Here is a 19,022-nt window from a genome sequence, read left to right on the forward strand (position 1 = left end):
AGTACCTGGCGGGCCGCATGTGGCCCCGGGCTGTGAGTTTGAGACCACTGGTCTAGGGGGCATGCAATGAAGCTACTCACCAGACAAACCAGAGAAAATATTTATTCACTCACTCAACCTGTAATTAAACTCTGGAATATGTTGCCAAAGAATGTGGTGAAAGCAGTTAGCTTAGCAAGGTTTAAAAAAGGTTTGGTTAATTTACTAAATGAAAAGTCCACAAGCCATAGTTTACAGTTTATTCATTTGTATCCCGCTTTATACAAAGCGGATCACAATAAATACATCCATCATAAAATAACAATACATAAGACTCCTTTTACTAAGGTGCGCGATAACCATGCGCTAAACGCTAACGCATGGTTAAGTCTATGGATGCATTAGCAGTTAGCACGCACTAAACGTGTGCTAAAATTCTTAGCGCACCTTAGTAAAACAAGGGATTAGACTTGGGACTATAACACTTATCTAGTGACCCCTCTAAATGTGAATAATTGTTTCCCCACCTTTATCAAGGCTGCTTTTACTTCTTTGTTTCTCAGGCTATAAATCAGGGGGTTTATCATGGGGATTAAGATTGTATAAAACACTGAAACTATTTTGTCCTGGTCCATAGAATAACTTGAATTTGGCTGTAAATACGTGACAAAAAGAGTCCCATAGAAAATCAACACAGCCGTGAAGTGGGAAGCACAAGTGTTAAATGCTTTGCGTCTTCCTTCAGCAGAGCGAATCCTCAAGATGCTGGAGATGATATAGGTGTAGGATATTAGGATGGCCGTGAAGGTGGTTATGGTATGGAATCCAGCAAAAAAAAAATACCACAATGTCATTGACCGAGGTGTCTGAGCAAGAAAGGACCAAGATTGGAAGGATATCACAGAAAAAGTGATTAATTGCGTTGGACCTACAATAGGACAACCGAAAAGTTAAAATCGCATGTATTAGGGCAGTGCAAAAGCCAATGATATAAACCGCACTCAACATCCGCATGCACAGACCCCTGGTCATAATGACTGGATAGAGCAACGGGTTACAGATTGCCACGTATCGATCATACGCCATCACTGCCAGCAGATACAACTCTATGCTAGCAAAACAGAGGAAAAAATACATTTGAAGAGCGCAACCAAGGACGGAGATGGTTTTGTGCTCTGTCAAGAGGGTTTGCAAGGTTTTGGGAGTAATACCCGAAGAATAACAGATATCTACAATTGACAAGTGGAAGAGGAAAAAATACATTGGAGTCTGCAGGCGCACATCCAGCCTGGTTGCAAGAATGATACCAATATTGCCCAGCAGGGTGATAACATAGACCAGTAGGAAGAGCACAAAGAGTAGAATCTGGAGCTCTGGATCGTGAGTGAGTCCGAGGAGAACGAACTCAGTCACTGATGTCTGGTTCCCGCCTTCCATTTTTTATTCTGAATGTGTTGGTAGAAGAAATCGGATTTCAAGTGAGCTTACGTAATCATTTGACGTTTTAAATTGTGCTGCAGAAAAGAACAGTTTCATAATTGAAGTTGATGTTATTTTCAGTTACAGTCACAGAATTATAATACAGCAGCCCGCGAAAACTTCATAAAGGCAAACAACAGTTATGTATGGAGGATTTATTAGCGCTAAATGCTAACGCGTCCGTAGACTGCAGTTACTGTGCGCTAAAACGGCTAGAGCGCCTTAGGGCTCCTTTTACGAAGCCGCGTTAGCGGTTTAACGCGCGTAATAGCGCACGCTCATTTGCCGGCCGCACTAGCCGCTACCGCCTCCTCTTCAGCGGGCGGTAGTTTTTTGGCTAGTGTGGGGGTTAGTGCGCGCTAAAAAGGTGTGTGCGATAAAGCCCGTAAAAGGAGCCCTTAGTAAAAGGACCCCATTGTTATATGATGCACTGTTGTGACCCCTGAGTCAGGTCGTTAAACACGGATTTATATGAAGATTCAAAGACATTTTATCCACGGTTTTATATCCAAAATAATTTCTCCAGAGGACTGTATCCAGCACCCAGCAGCAATCTGGACTGCATGTCCTAAACCTTATTCCAACTTTTCATCATTTATTTGTGGGATTTTGTTCTGGGGTTTTTTTTTTTTTAAATAACCTACAAAAAGCAGCATTTCCTGGTTACCCTGGGAGTGTGTGGCGCAGTGATTAGAGCTATAGCCTCAGCACCCTGAGGTTGTGGGTTCAAATCCCTCGCTGCTCCTTGGGCAAGTCACTTAATCCCCTCATTGCCCCAGGTACACTAGATAGAGTTTGAGCCCACAGGGAAATATGATAAAGTACCTGAATGAAAACCACTTAGGAAATAAGTGGGTATACAAATAAATTACACTTTGCTAAATTCTTTCAAAAGTTATTAAAATAACTTTATGGAACGCTCTTCCTAGCCCTATCAGGAATGAAACCTCCTTACTCATATACAGGACGAATCTAAAGACCTTTCTGTTTATGGATGCCATTGCTCCTTATGAATTCTTCGTTCCGAGGTAGTGAAACTCTTTACCCTTACCCCCTCCCATTGTGTAAGCCCTTTTCATTTTTTTATTTATTTGAATATTGTGTCTCTAGTTAATATGTACTCTTGTTTACTTGTTCTAGTGTGATATTTTTTAACCCATTATTTTGAACTTTGTTTTAACCTCTTGTAAACCGCCTAGGTGTAATAACAGGGGGGGATATGACATACTTAAACTTGAAACTTGAACACAACTGGTGAATCTCTTTCCTCGGATGGAAATCCATTTACCATAATCACTTGATGCTTTCCACTCAACCAAGCTTCTAACCCTTTACTAAAAGCACACAGTCTTTTTATGTCACCTATGCAGAACAATATCTAGTGTTGTCCTCCGATAGAACTCTCTCCTCAAATAATCAAATAAATTCATCATCCAACTGAAAAGACTTACCTCTAGTAGAACCAACTGGTAAAGTCATCAGTAGATGATTTGTTTGCTAAATTGTTTTCAGTTTGCATGTTGGTTTATCAACTCCATCTCTTTGCAAAATGTTACATACAAATAAAATGAGATTTGACTTTTGTGACCCAAAAAGCATGTATTATTGATAGCATTCCCATGAACCTTCATGTTTCTAATGATCTGGTGCCTGAATCCAATGGAAGAGTTTATAGTTTTTGCAGGGAGACCTGGGACATGATTTCTGGAGATGTCATAACTGAGAATTAGACAAGGAAAACATAAATTAGTATAGGTAATTACACCTCATCATATTCAGTAATTGGACTAATTCCTTCAGGACATAACTCCATTTACTTCATGCTTTGAATTTAAGTTTCATTTGTGTTCTTTCTAATCCAATAAAATGTTATAAATAAATTATACGTAAGAGCATGAAAATGTTTAACTGGCCATCTAGGCCCCTTCTCTCTCTCTGCTGACTCTCCCTGTATTTAAATTCTCTCCAAAAACTAAATCCAATCACTAAACCTGTTGTACCACTTATATGTCTAGTTGCTCCCCACTGTGCATGTTCATTTGTAAACCGTTCTGAGCTATTGGGAGGACGGGATAAAAATCTAAATAAATAAATAAATAGGAGCTAAATATCTCTTCCAGATATTTAGGAAATGGAACTAAAATTTACCCCCTGTTTTATTAAGGTGCGCTATGCGTTTTAACACGCGCTAAATATACGCGTGTGCTAACTGCTAACTAATATGCACGCGTTAGCGTTTAGTACGTGGTTAGCGCGCGCTAAAACTCTTAGTACACCTTTGCAAAAGGAGCCCTTAGGGCTCCTTTTACGAAGCCGCGTTAGCGGCTTTATCGCACGTGACTTTTTATCGCACGCCAACCCCTGCGCTAGCCGAAAAACTACCGCCTGCTCATGAGGAGGTGGTAGCGGCTAGCGCGGCTGGCAGTTTAGCGCACGCTATTATGCGCGTTAAACCGCTAACGCGGCTTCGTAAAAGGAGCCCTAAGTCTTGGAGAAAAACCGCAGAAAAACACATCTGGGTGGAAATTTTGTGATGGTGACTGGGCCAGGGACATTTCTGCTTGTTTAAACCTTGTTCCGTGGACTCTCCCTGGATATTCATTCTCAGTTATTCACATTGTGCCTCTGACCAGTGCGGCACTATTATGGTTAGTGCCGGGTCACTCCATAGTTGGAGCTGGAAAGGAACCAACAATTTATACAGGCACCAGGCCATATCCATATCCGGTGCCTTCATAGCGTTGACCAGTCGAAATACGAGCCCAAAAGATCCCCAACAAAGTACACTTCCCCCTCCCCATTCGCGGTTCCTGCACTCGCGGTTTCATATCATCGCAATTTTTTTTCTGGGGAGGGGGAAAATGTAAAAAACAGTCTTTTTTCCTCCCTGCCGCCTTCCCGGCCTTACCTGGTGGTCTAGAGGGTTTTTGGGGCAGGAGCGATCTTCCTACGCTCCTGCCCCGTGCAGATCGGCATGAGGAAATGGCTGCTGGGAGTTCCGGTAGTCTCTCGAGACTACATATTTCCTGATGGTGATATGCACGGGGCGGGAGCGTAGGAAGATCGCTCCTGCCCCGAAAACCCTCTAGACCGCCAGGTAAGGCCGGGAAGGCGGCAGGGAGGTGGGGGTGGGTCAGAGCCGGATAATCACGGTTTTTCGGCATTCGCGGTCCGGCTCTTCCCGTATCCCCCGCGAATGACGAGGGAGAAGTGTAGCTCAAAGACATAACAGCTCCCAACAAAATGGCCCACATGTCGTGGATTTAAGTTTGCGCTGTTTTCTTTCCAATCTTGTGAACCATTAGACGCAGGAATTGTTTAAATGTCCCTAAAAATTGGACACTGGAAAAGATTGACAGCAAGGCCCCAATTCTATAAATGCCACCTAAAATTAGGTGCCTAGATTGGGGCTTCTCAGCTGATCTAGGCACCTAACTTAAGTGTTTAATTGGCTTAATTGACTGTTTGTTTTTATTTTTTCACTTTCTTTTTTAGTTTATGATATTTTATTTTTAAATCTCATTCATTGTTTTGCCACTTGGTTTTTGTTTCCTACTTTATTATTTAAATTTCATTTAAATTTCCCAAGAATTCTATAGTTTCAACGGTTCTCCCTTCTGCTTATATTTCCTATCTCCCCTCTTTTTCAACCTTTCAAAGTCCTTTAGACCATTGTAGTCTTATTAGAATGTTTATTTTCTTATTTTTTTCTCATCTATCTCTATTTTATTTTTTCATTACTCTACTAATTGTCATTTTTCTAGGTACTTTAGTTAGATTGTGAGCCTTCGGGACAGTAAGGGAATATCTAAGTACCTATTTTACTTATAATTTTAATGCACCCTATTGTCTATTTTTTCTGTAAACCGCTTAGAATCCTAACGGAGTTTAGCGGTATATAAGAAATAAATTACATTACATTAATTGACACCGATAATCACCAATTATGAGTTTTAATTGGCCTTAGTTGAAACGTAGGTGCATAGCAATCTGATCGCATTCTATAACAGTGCGGCTAATAATTTGTAGGTGCACTAGGAAGTAATAAGCGCATAGAGAGATAGGTGTGGGTGTGGTTTACACTTAAGTACATTCTTAAAGAATCAGACTAGCTAGACACAACTAACAATGCCGATATTTAGGCTGGCCAGAAGCAGGCCTACTTTCAAGGTACCTAGAAGTGAATGGCGCTAGGTGTGGTTCATGACAATGTGCCAATCGGCATGGTTGGTACATCATATTGATTGAGATCTAATAGTGAGCAAATGAGGAGGATTTCTTTTTTTTTTTAATGCAATTTTCAAATATTACAAGTTTACACTCGATAAAGAAAATAGATAACGCTAGAAAAGCTCCAATAGCAATTAGTTAAGGCAATAAGACAAAAGTGTAACTCTATATTAACCTCAATTTAAGCAAAAAAGAAATAAGTAGAGAAGGGGCAAGATTACAGAAATCTTGGAGGATAAAAAAACAGCATAATTTCAAAACAGAAATTTTCCTTTTTTGGACCATTTAGGTAACATTTTTATATCACGAGATTAATATCACAATCAGAGGGGGTGGATACAGCTATAGGAACTGGAGGTTGCTTTGCCTCTAAGAAATTCTTTAAATGATCTGGGTCCAAAAATACATACGTTCTCTCACTCATTTTAACTATACATTTGCATGGGAATTGAAGGAAAAAGACCCCTTTGAGCTCCAGCACCTGAGGTTTGAGTGCCAAAAAGGATGAGGATTTCTGTTACAGTGTACTCCCATTAATAGGGCTGCAGGAGGCTATTCTAGGGGGTTGTTTGCTATCAGGCTGTACACCCTATTCCCTAGGGGGGGGCTATGTCTTTTAACACTCACAGATGGCCATGCTTTCCTACTGTGGATATGAGGAGGCCAGTGGTTAAGAATGGATGCCCAATCATTCCCAAGCGGTGGGTTAAAATCCCCCAGGACACTGTCTTCGCTCCTCCCCCATTCCAGCAGGGGAGAGCCGACGGAGGAGGGCTGCAGTCCGGCCATCGGACCAACGGTCGGCTCGGGGGCCCGTTCCAGCGGGGCACCCGACACTGTCTTCGCTCCTCCCCCATTCCAGCAGGGGAGAGCCGACGGAGGAGGGCTGCAGTCCGGCCATCGGACCAACGGTCGGCTCGGGGGCCCGTTCCAGCGGGACACCCGACACTGTCTTCGCTCCTCCCCCATTCCAGCAGGGGAGAGCCGGCGGAGGAGGGCTGCAGTCCGGCCATCGGACCAACGGTCGGCTCGGGGGCCCATTCCAGCGGGGCACCCGACACTGTCTTCGCTCCTCCCCCATTCCAGCAGGGGAGAGCCGGCGGAGGAGGGCTGCAGTCCGGCCATCGGACCAACGGTTGGCTCGGGGACCCATTCAAGCTGGACTTCAGTTTTGACTGTTTTGTTTTTATTTTCACTTCTTTTTAGTTTATGATATATTTTTTTAATCTCACTCATTGTTTTGTTTTATTTTATCATTCAAATTTCATTTAAATTTCTCCAGAATTCGATTGCTTCAATGGTTCTTCCTCTGCATCTATTCTTATCTCCCCTCTTTTTTCAACCTTTCAAAGGCCTTTAGATCATTGTAATCTTATTAGTATGTTTTATTTTCTTATTTTTCTCCTCTATCTCTATTTTCTTTCTTTATTACTCTTCTAATTGTCATTTTTCCTGGTACTTTAGTTAGATTGTGAGCCTTCGGGACAGTAAGGGAATTTCTAAGTACCTATCTTACTTATAATTTTAATGCACCAATATATTCATTGTAACCCATTCTGGGCTCTTTTGGGAGGACGGGCTAAAAAAATCGAATAAATAAATAAATAAAGGAAACACAGATATGGTAGAAGCCCCAGCACAAACCCTGGGCTGCCTTTTTCCAGTGCAGATCTATATTGATGTAGTCAGGCTTATGCATCAAAATGTTCCTCTGATCAACCGCCAAGGTGAGTGTCGTCTCTGTTTTTGTGGATTTGCACGGTGTTACCATCGTTTTCATGCCCTTTGGGAATGAGGTGTACTTTGCAACATATTCTTTTCATTCTATTTGGTATCTTTGGTGCACTGTTGAACATACATGTATTTATATATATTTTGTGCTACCTAATCCACTGTACTCTCTTCTGTCTCACCTCTGTCTGTTTCACAGTTCCCGCACAGCTCCTGTCCCTGAACCCCACAACTTCCCTCTGCATATCATCCCTGTTGCAATATATGTGGGCGTCCCCAAGTGTGTGATGGGCGGTCTGTGCTCCCCACTACAGTGCAGCTGCTGTCTGCAGTCTTTGTGGGTGTTGGAGAAGCCGTTAGTGCTGGCTATAGTCTTCCTGCTGTATGTCACAATCTATAGTAGCGTGAAGATGCTGGAGAAAGAGCCTGGATAGGCCTCGATGAGGAAGACAATAATCCAAACGAAGGCGTCGTGAGGAAAAGATGTCGATCACTCAGCAGTGAACTGTCCAAAAAGCACTTTATTGATTAACAACACAGTGTGAACGGGTAGACTCGACACTGATAGTGTTTCAGCAATTCTGCCTTCATCAAGAGTCTTCAAATGCAGATCTAGGTTCATGTAACGCTTATGGCAGAAAAAGCTGCAATTGACAGCTCAGCCCAGAGTCCAGGAGACGTAGTCCCAGCATACTCCTTGATTTCAGGACCCAGGCTGAGCTGTCAATCAGAAGTTACACGCACAACATGGGAGGAGCATTGCACAAAGCGTTATGTGCCATGTCCAGTGGGCAAATCTAAAAGGGGGCGTGGCCAGGGGCAGATCTTGGGCATTCCTAGAAGTTATGCGCCAAACAACTGGTCAGTGCATAGCTTAGGTGCAGACATGTAAGCTTGGTTTTAGCAAAATGGGTTTAAGGAATTTTGCGGTAGTTTGTTTCTACGAATACATTAATCCTTGAATTTGAGCATTTTTCAGATTTTTTTTTTTTTCTCTTAGAGCAGTCTCTCAAATTTTTTTAGCTCCAGCACACTAAACGGAGCAAATGTATTTTCATGGTGCATTATAACTGAAATGATAAAATTGCAAAACCAACAAAAAATTACACGCCCCCCCCCCACACCTTTTATAAAATCATAGCACAGTTTTTAGTGCCGGTTATGGCAGTAACAGCTCCGATGCTCATAGAATTACTAAGAGCCATCAGATCTGTTACCGCTAAAACCGGCACTAAAAACCATGCTACGGTTTTGTAAAAAAAAAAAAAGGAGGGGGTAAATTTGAGAGTTATTTATTTAAAGTTCTTTACGTAGAAACATGATGGCAGCTAAAGGCCAAATGGCTCATCTGCAGCATCCACTATCTCCTCCTCTCCCTATTGGTTAAGGCTCTTAATACCTGCATTGTGATGTCATAGACCTTTATGGTTATAGAAACATGATGGCAGCTAAAGGCCAAATGGCCCATCCCCAGCACCCACTATCTCCTCCTCTACCTATTGGCTAAGGCTCTTAACATTTGCATCTCCTCTCCCTATTGGTTAAGGCTCTTAACACCTGCATTGTGATGTCATAGACCTTTATGGTTATAGAAACATGATGGCAGCTAAAGACCAAATGGCCCATCTGCAACATCCACTATCTCCTCCTCTCCTTATTGGCTGAGGCTCTTAACATTTGCATCTCCTCTTCCTATTGGCTAAGGCTCTTTACACCTGCATTGTAAGGTCATAGAGCTTTATGATTATAGAAACATGATGGCAGCTAAAGGCCAAATGGCCCATCTGCAGCATCCACTATCTCCTCCTCTTCCTATTGGCTAAGGCTCTTTACACCTGCATTGTGCATTTATTTTATTATTTATTTTTTTTTACTAGTTTTTAGCCCTGCGAGCCCGTGGTTTTAACCCACTTTAACTGGGTAACATCAACAAAGGAGTCCTGAATATCAGTGCTATCCAGATAAAACTGAATGGTTTCCCTGCCATACCTAATCAGTTAAGTTTCAAGTTTCAATATTTGATTTGATCGCAAAATCCAAATCCAATGCGATTTACATTTAGTTAAAAATTAGGTAAAAATAAAGGACCCCAAAGTTAGGCCCCATTTTATCAAGCTGTGCCAGAAGTTTTTGGCATGAGCCAGCATGGTAAATGCTCCAGCGCTCATAGAATTCCTATGAGCGTTGGAGCACCTATCTCGTCAGCCCATGCTAGAAACCTACTTGGTGCCAATTGCCATCATTTATTCATGGTTAGCATCTAACAGATTAGCAACGGATCGTTAGCTGATTAAATTGAGTGCACATTTCAGCAGCCTGGCCAAATTTGGGCATTAAATATAGAATCAGGTGAATATCAACATAATACGCCAAAAAATATCTTTAATGGGCAGGAAAGGTTTAGACAAAGATGGACTATATTGACAGATAAGATAGGGTAATAAAATAAAGGGACTAATTTAAAGAAAGTTAGACGAGAAGTTTCAAGTTTATTCATGGCTTGACATACCAACCATCACATGTATCTGAAGTCAGACAAGTCCATGAACATAATCTCACCTAGGATAGAAGTGGATAAGCAACTCTTGCTAGAGTATGTGCAGACCAGCGCTGGTCCTTTTGTATATGTGACTAGCTAGTAACGTAGAGTTGCACCTTTGATGCTGGAATTGTATTTCTCTCATAGCTTTCTCAGAAATTCAAGGTAAGTGACATTCTGGTACAGTAGACATGTTTCTTATCCCTGGAGACCCTATAGTATACTAGGGGCCACTGAAAAGTTCTCAGCCCAACCAACAAAGCTGGAGCAGTCTCCTACACTTAATCCAGTGATTTTCCACATTTGTTGTTCCGTATTTTTCCAATGGAATGAAAAAGTGGAAAAATCACTGGATTAAGTATGTAGCCATCGATGAAGACTGCCCCAATTTTGTTGGTTGGGCTGAGAACTTTCAGCAGTTCCTCATAGGTTTGTCCCTGAGGCAATGGAGAATTAAGTGAAGACCAGAGTCACAAGGAGCAACAGTGAAATTTGAGCCAGGCTTTCCTGATTATCAGCCTACTGCTCTTACTTGAGAGTTAGAGTTACCCATCCAGAGACTCATGATCATCCAATTATAACGCTTACCTAATAAAGTTTCTAAATGTTGTAAAGAATTGTTTCCATACCTTCATCAAGGCTGATTTTACCTCTTTGTTCCTCAGGCTATAAATTAGGGGGTTTAACATAGGAATTAGAACTGCATAAAAGACTGAAACTATTCTGTCATGCTCCATAGAGAAACTCGAAGCAGGCCGTAAATACATGAAAAAAATGGTCCCGTAGAAAATCAGCACAGCAGTGAAATGGGAGGCACATGTGTTGAACGCTTTGCGTCTTCCTTCAGTGGAGCGAATCTTCAAGATATTGGAGAGAATATAAGTGTAAGAGATTAAGATGGTCAGGAAGGTTGATGAACAGTTGAACACAGTAAAAATAAAAATTACAAGTTCATTGACAGAAGTGTCTGAATACGTAAGGACCAAGAGTGGGGGAAGGTCACAGAAAAAGTGATCAATTACATTGGACCCACAGTAGGACAAATGAAAAGTAAAAACCGTCTCCATTAGGGCATTACAAAAGCCAGCCATATAAGCCGCAGTCAGCATCTGAATGCACAGTCTTTTGCTCATCATGACAGAGTAAAGCAACGGGTTACAGATGGCCACATATCGATCATACGCCATCACTGCCAGCAAATAACATTCTGTGAGAGCATAACCTACATAAAAATACATTTGTACGGCACAGCCTAGGAAGGAAATGGTTTTCTGCTCTGTCAAGAGAGTTTGCAGGGTTTTGGGCGTGGTGACTGAAGAATAACAGATATCTACAATTGACAAGTGAAAGAGGAAAAAATACATTGGAGTCTGCAGGCGTACATCCAGCCTAGTTACAAGAATGATACCCATATTAGCAAGCAGGGTAATAACATAGACCAAAAGGAACAACACAAAGAGTGGAATCTGGAGCTTTGGATCACGAGTGAGTCCCAGGAGAATGAACTCAGTCACTGACGTCCGGTTCCTGCATTCCATTTATTATTCTGAATGTGTCTGTTGGTAGAGAAAAAAAAAAATCAGATGTTAACTAAACGTATGTAATGATTTCATGATTCTAACAGTGGTAAAGAACAGTGTCATAATTAACGTGGGCTTATTTTCATTATCAGTACACGGAGCTGTAAAAAACCAATCCATGTAAAGTTTTTTTGCAGATTTATGTATTTAAAAACTTAATATACCACCTGGAGTCACAGCGGTTTCCAAATAAGCATAAATAGATCAAAAGCAATACAAATCGTTCTTCAAAATAATATCAACACATACGAAAACAAGGCCTACAAATTCATCTAGTCGCAATGAATGTATAGAATCAATAGACAGCAATATCCACCATGCAAATGGCATCGCTGCATGTAAAAAATTCCCAAAAACATCTATCCTGGACAACCGACGTTCACCAGAAACTATTATAGCATTAATCAAAATCATTCTAACTCACAACTATTTTTACTATAACAATGATATCTATCTGCAAATCATGGGTATTGCTATGGGCACCAGCAAACCTCTTCATGGCAGAATTAGAACAGGCATTTCTAAACACATATCAGATAAAACCCCTGAAATACTATTGATGATATTTTTATGATTTGGACTGAGGGAGAAGAGACTCTCAAACAATTTTACGATTCTTTCAATACATACCATCCTACAATCAAATTCAAAATGGACTATTCTCCAGAAAAAGTCAATTTTCTAGACACCACAGCTAGAGAATGACACCGTGGTTGTTACCCGCAGCTAGCCGTGGCTAGCCACAGGTAACCCGCCAAAACGGTGACCAAAAAAAGGTCACCGCGAGTTCGGGGACAAGGCCATTCACCGCCCCGTGGAGTGGTGAATGGTAGCACGGGGCGGTGAACAAGTAGTGAATGCGTGGTGAATGAGGGTTTGATCCGGCAACCCACTCTCTCCCGCCGGCCGTCCATGCATCTCCCTCCCTCCTTTTCCCTTACCTTTTCTTCTTGAAACTGGCGATTTCTATAAGGCTACGAGCTGTATTACAGCCGGAGCCTTGAAGTCGCGTCGCGTTGCCTGCTGTAAAAAGTCTCCTCTGACGCAACTTCCTTGGTAGTGACATTCAATCCAGAGCTGGAAAAATTACAAGAGATTTACAATCACTACGCCAGGAAGATGAATTACTGAAAGAAATATTCCCAGCTCCACCTGTGCTGGCCTTCCATCAGCCACCTAATCTCAAACAGAAATTGGTGAAAAGCAAACTCCCTACACAAACCCACAAAGAAGAGAACGGCACACATCCCTGCGGTGTGGCAAGCTGCAAACTGTACGAGCCACTCAGATGGGAAAAAGACATTCAACATGAGGGGATCCTTCACATGTTCATCTTCTAATGCAGTGTATATCATTCAATGCAAAAAGTGCAAAGAAAGATGTTACATTGGTGAAACAGGCCTACAGATATCATATTAAAAATTGTAATACCAACCAGGATATCACCCGTCAGACAACAATTTGGAAAAACTGACCACTGCACTAATGATTTTATGGTGAGAATACTAAAAGGAACTTTTATGACAGTCCAAGAATGTAAGACCTTTGAAATAAAAATGAAGAAATATATATATCTTTATTCATTTTCATTCTAAAAACAGTGCATGCAAAAATTGCACAAGTTGCCTGAAAAAAGCACTTATATCCATCAGTGAAATACATAAGAATAATTTTCACACACACCCCCCCCCCCCCGATTTCAATATATTCAAGATACCCATACAATAGTACTAACAACTCATACATAAATCAGTCCCTATACATTATCCTTCTCCCTCCCCCCCTCCCCTTCCCTGGATGGAAAAAGTATAACCAAAAGTAAAGGGAAAAACCATTCAATTAGAATCAATAAAATTGGTCAATGGACCCCCACGTCAGATTAAACCACTTAATATTACCTCTTTCTTCAGACATCATTTTCTCGTAACGATAATACAAGCATATCGAAATCCACCAAAAAGTAAAATTTAAGCGGTCACAATTCTTCCAGTTTTTCGTAATCATTTGGATGGCTACCCCAGTCATTATACCCAATTACCTGTTTTTATGCCTGTCTACTGGAGATGAAGGAGATAACAGCGTCCCACATAACACCACTTCATATGACAGCGAGACCACAGTCTCTAGAATCAGCGTAATATGTCCCTATATAGATCTCCAAAAACTGAGTATCAAAGGACAATAGAATGATATCGAGATGACAGTGCCAGCATCTGTTTGACTTAGAACTATCTAATTTCTGAAAACGAACAGGGGTCCAAAAACTTCTATGCAACAAAAAATAAACAGGTTTGTCTCATAGAAATGAAGAAATATTTTGATACCTACCAGACAGGACTTAAAGATCTTGGCTTCCTTTCACGCTACAAAGAAATTTAAACTGATTTGTCATCTCTGTCTCCTACTTACCCACCCACTCCTCCCTCTTCCTGTGAAACTATCAATTTCCTTTTCAATATAGATTAATATTTGTGAACATTTGTATATTTCTGATCTGAAGAAGAAGGATTATCTTCAAAAGCACATCATAAAATGCATTGAGTTAGTCCAATAAAAATGGTATCACCTTATTTCCTTTGTTTTGGTTTTATTTCCATATATTACATGTTGGTTTATCAACTCCAAATCTCTGTAAAATGTTACATAATAAATCTACATTTTCCTTTTGTGACTAAGAAAACATGCGTTTATGAATTTTAATGCTTCTAATGATCTGGTGCCTGAATCCAATAAAAGAGTTTATAGTTTCTGCAGTGGGAACTGGGTCATGATTTTTGCAGATCGTCATAATCCAGAGAATTACACAAGGAAAACATAAATAATTATGCGTAATTATATCTTATCATATTCAGTAATTGGACTAATTCCTTGAGGACACAGTTCCATTTATTTCATTGGATTTGATTTTTGTTTTGTATTTTTTTTCAACTTAATGAAAGATTATAAACAAATTATACATAAGAACGTGAAAATGTCTGACTGGCCATCTAGGAGCTAGGTATTAGAGAATGACACGGTGACAAAATTCATCACCGTCCCCGTCCCCGCGGATAACTGCGGGAAACCATCTTCATGTCATTCTTTACAGAGAGAGCGAAGAATCAGGGTATGAATGGCCACAACCACTGACCCGCAAGCTTTGCTTTGAAGAATGCTAGTGTAGAAGGCTTGAGATTGAAATAGACACTAGAAAATGACATGGGATTATTTCCCGCGGTTATCCGCGGGGACGGGGACGGTGCTGAATTTTGTCACCATGTCATTCTCTACTAGGTATCTCTTCCAAAAATTTATCTAATGGAATTTCTAGGAGAAAAATTGCAAAATACGCACATCCGGGTAGATATTTGGTGGTGCTTAAGTGGGCCAGAGAATATCCCCTTTCACCATCAAAACACTAGTCAGATACCCCTTCTAAAATTTATTAACAATATGTCGATACTGTGTATTCTCAATAATTGTATTCTGTTTCCACTGATTGTTCAGTGACATCTTCTCCAACTGTATTCTGGAATTCGCCGATTGTCCAGCTCTCTTCACTTGTAAACCACCTAGAAGTCGCAAGATTGTGGCGGTATAGAAAAAAATAAAGTTTTTATTATTACGATTGGTACCGGGGCAGTCTGTAGTTGTAGTTGGAAAGGAACCAGCGATTATGCAAGTATCGGCCATATTCATATTCACCGTATTGACCAGTCAAAACACGAGCTCAAAAGATCCCCAACAAAATAGCTCCAAAGATAAAACAGCTCCAAACAAAATGACCCACAATAAATGAACAACATAATCTCAGCAGAATGGTTCTGATTTAAAAAAGAGTCCAACAGAATGAGCAGAAATGCTCAGCTAAATAGCATATTAAAACTCCCTTTTGTACTATTCTGAGGGCTCCTTTTATTAAGCTGCGTTAGGGCATTAATGCGTGGAATATCGTACTAAGAGCTAACACCAGCATTGAGCTGGCTTTAGTTCTAGCCGCGTAGTGCACGGTGTAGCGCCTGGTAATACCCTGTGTGCGCTAAAACCACTAGTGCACCTTAGTAAAAGGAGCGCCGAGTCATTATTCCATATTCTCCTTTCCGCTCCTTATGATCCAAGGATGAAAATCTATATACTATTCCATCCCTACGAACTATACACACTAGACGTACCACACTCTTCTCTGTCACTACCAGCTCAGGTAAGAGAAGAAAAGAAAATTTAAAAAAACACAAAGCACACTGTACGCAGAGAAAATGGACACCTGGAATGCTCTCCCAAAGGAAGTAATTGAGGAATCCACTGTTCTAGGATTTAAGGGTAAACTAGATGCACATCTCCTTAAGAGTTGCATAGAGTGATACGGGTATGGGTAAGCTGGATGCACATCTCCCCAAATGAGAAGCATAGAGTGATATGGGAACCAAAACTATTCCAGGGTACTCCTGGCGGGGCCTCCGCATGTGCGGATCTCCGGACTTGATGGACCTAAGGTCTGATCCGGAGATGGCAATTCTTATGTTCTTATGTTAACCTCGATAAATTTAAATCAAAAGTAAAACGTTTCTTGTACAGAGATGCCTTTAATTAATTTGCCTTTTTAACTGAGTTGCTATTCCCATTTGAAGCAGGCGACTCCTGAACTAATATAACATAACTCCTATTGTTTATCCTTATTTAATCCTTTCCTATATCAAATTGTAGCTCTTCCCCGATTTCCCTATGAAATGTAGATCTGTCTATCCCTATATTGTCTGTCTCCCGCTTTTAAAAAATATTTATTGTTCATCGCTTTGTAATCTTTGAAAAAAAAAAACCATTTTATCAAATACGAAAGAAACTTGAAACACAGAAGTCTTTTTTTTTTTGTAAATCTTTTATTAATTTTAAAATATAAATAGTGCAAAACAATGATTTTAAACGTAAATCAAGAAACGCACTTTAAATATGCAAATAATTAGAAAAACACTCATTTTCTCCCCCCTTAACTAATAAAAGTAGATATACATTTATAATTTCCATACAATAAATAAAATAGGAAAAACAAACAATAATACAATTCCCACCACCCTCACTCCCACCCTGGATGTTGTAAGGAGGTCAGATAAAAAGAAAAGGTACATTACAGCTATTGTGACTCAATAAATGATGCCAATGGGCTCCACACCATGTTAAATATTTTTCTATAACCTAAAATTTCAGCGTTCATTCTTTCATATTTATAACTAGAACACAAGTTTGCCCACCAGAAAGTATAATTAAGTCGATCATAACATTTCCAATTTCATGTTATCATTTGAATGGCTACTCCCGTCATTATTAAGAAAAATCGCCTTTTATAACGATCCAAAGAAGGTTTAACTTGTAATAAAGTACCACAGATTATAGCTTCATAAGTTAGTGGTATCGATGACCCAAGTAGAACATTCATTTGTCCCCATATCGACTTCCAAAAATTAAGTATCAATGGACAATAATACATCAAATGATCCAATGTCCCTATATCAATATGACAGAAGTCAGCAATGTGTTTCATACATTTGAGGGAAGGCATTGGCAGCACCGCCAACTTTTGCATTTGTTGAGGCAGGACAGGTAGGGGGTCAGTTTTGGTTTATTTTTGTACACATCCAGGAAAGGGTGGGAGGGGGGCTATTTCTGTCCTAATTTAACTTTTGAGAATGTCCACTTGGGGTGGGAGGAGGGTGGGAGGATATTTTCAATCTGAATAGGGTAAGGTTATTGGGATAGTCTATGTTTCTGTTTTATTGAATAATCATTGGGTGGGAGAAAATGGTTGGTTATGCATATTTGTAAGTTGAATGTGCTTTTATTAACTTATTATATGATATAGATATATGTATTGCACTTTTGAAGTTTAGAAAATCAATAAGAATTTTTTAAAAAAAACAATTGTGCTATTTTAAGCAAGCAGGGGCCACTTTCAAAAAAACTAAGACGTCCAAAAAGTGGCATAAATCAGCCCTTGGGCATTTTTCTCAGCAAAACGTTCAAGTGCCAATTTTTGAAACCATCTTTCTGGACGTCTTGTGAGGCATTCTACCCGCAGAGCGAGCTTAGACTTGATGTCTTGCGGAGATAATTGGACATTTCCCAAGACATCTTGGATGGAGGTTAGACCTTTTTCTTTTTTATAAATCTTTTTTTTTTTTTTTTTTAGTTCAATCATCTTTATTAACATTTTAAAATATACAACAATCAGGTAACAATGACCAATAACCAAAATCAGCAATATCAACAAGGGTACATGTTGTCAATCATTACCACACAAGAAAGCACGGTAGGAAACATCCTACCAAAACAATAACCATTTTCCATTTGAAAACAGTGCATCAAGATATACATACATTTGACTTCAAGAAAGCACTTATAGTCGATCAAAGAAATACTACATAACATTTCCCCCCCCCTCCCACCCACAACAAAGTGCATTACTTCATATGATTAAAATCATAAACAGCACTTTCATTTGGTCAATCAATAAAACAAAATATAATACCCCCCTCCCTCCCACCTCTCTCCCTGGATATGTGAATCAAATAGGAAATAAGAGGATAATTCAGCTAATCAGTGTTAACAAAATTTGTCAATGGACCCTCACGTTAATTTAAATAGCTTATTATTACACGAAATTTCCTGAATTCATTTTCTCATATTTATAACATAAACATAACGAATCCCACCAAAAGGAGAAATTAAGTCTATCCCAATTCTGATAAAAATTGGATATTAAAATTATTCTTCAAGAATAGACATAAGGAATTTCTGGGTCAAAAAACTCAAGCGTTTCCAGATGTGACAAAGAAACTCAGAAACGAAGAAAACAATGTCTGTTGTTAAAGCCAGGAGTAACTGCATTGGGTGCAACTTTTCTTCCACAATATCCTTGTAAATATTTAGTAAAATATAAGTCCTGTAACTATGTATGCTTTGAACCCTCCCAGCTGTCATTATTTCTAACCATGAAACGTCTTGAGGGGGAAAATGTAACAATAGCAACCTAATAAGAAAACCTTTCTGTAATCACTAATAGTCGTCCGCTTATCTTCTAAATAGGTTATGTTATTTCCTTTTTTCTTTGTTGATTCACTCATTTTAATCTTGGATCTCTCAAATATGAGACTTTAAATATTGGTTAAGTTGACAACTTTACTTTTTATAATTTAATTGCTGTGCTATTGGAATCTATATCTTACTCATTTTCTGTACAAGTTTATTTTCTTGTTTAAACTGTTAAAAACAAATAAATAATAAATAATTTTTTTAAAAAAAAGTCTATCCCAATTTTTCCACTTCTTGGTAACCATTTGCACGGCTTTCCCAGTCATTATGGCAAATAGTCTGCTTTTATGTCTATCCAATGGAGGTTTAGGTGACAACAATGTACCTCAGATAACCGCCTCATAAGACAACGGAATCGAAGACTCCAGAATCAGATTGATTTGTCCCCATATTGATTTCCAAAAGTTGAGTATCAAAGGACA

At 39.8% G+C, this 19,022-nt stretch overlaps 2 protein-coding genes across 2 annotated transcripts; both read right to left on the reverse strand.

Annotated features, from left to right (window-relative positions):
- Nucleotides 1-464: 464 nt before the first annotated feature.
- On the reverse strand, nt 465-1,416 carry LOC117348154 (olfactory receptor 1044-like). The gene is given in 2 exon segments (XM_033919855.1): nt 465-815; nt 817-1,416. Coding segments are annotated over 2 exon segments (951 nt in total).
- A 9,126-nt stretch (nt 1,417-10,542) lies between these two features.
- On the reverse strand, nt 10,543-11,496 carry LOC117348155 (olfactory receptor 1020-like). The gene has a single exon (XM_033919856.1). The coding sequence runs from the start codon at nt 11,494-11,496 to the stop codon at nt 10,543-10,545; it is 954 nt and encodes a 317-aa protein (XP_033775747.1).
- Nucleotides 11,497-19,022: the final 7,526 nt, after the last annotated feature.

This window comes from Geotrypetes seraphini, chromosome 14 (assembly GCF_902459505.1).
Source record: "Geotrypetes seraphini chromosome 14, aGeoSer1.1, whole genome shotgun sequence".
Lineage (NCBI taxonomy): Eukaryota > Metazoa > Chordata > Amphibia > Gymnophiona > Dermophiidae > Geotrypetes > Geotrypetes seraphini.

Excerpts from the sequence above, each read along its gene's own strand:
- LOC117348155 (XM_033919856.1), bottom strand. The coding sequence starts at position 11,496 with ATGGAATGCAGGAACCGGACGTCAGTGACTGAGTTCATTCTCCTGGGA.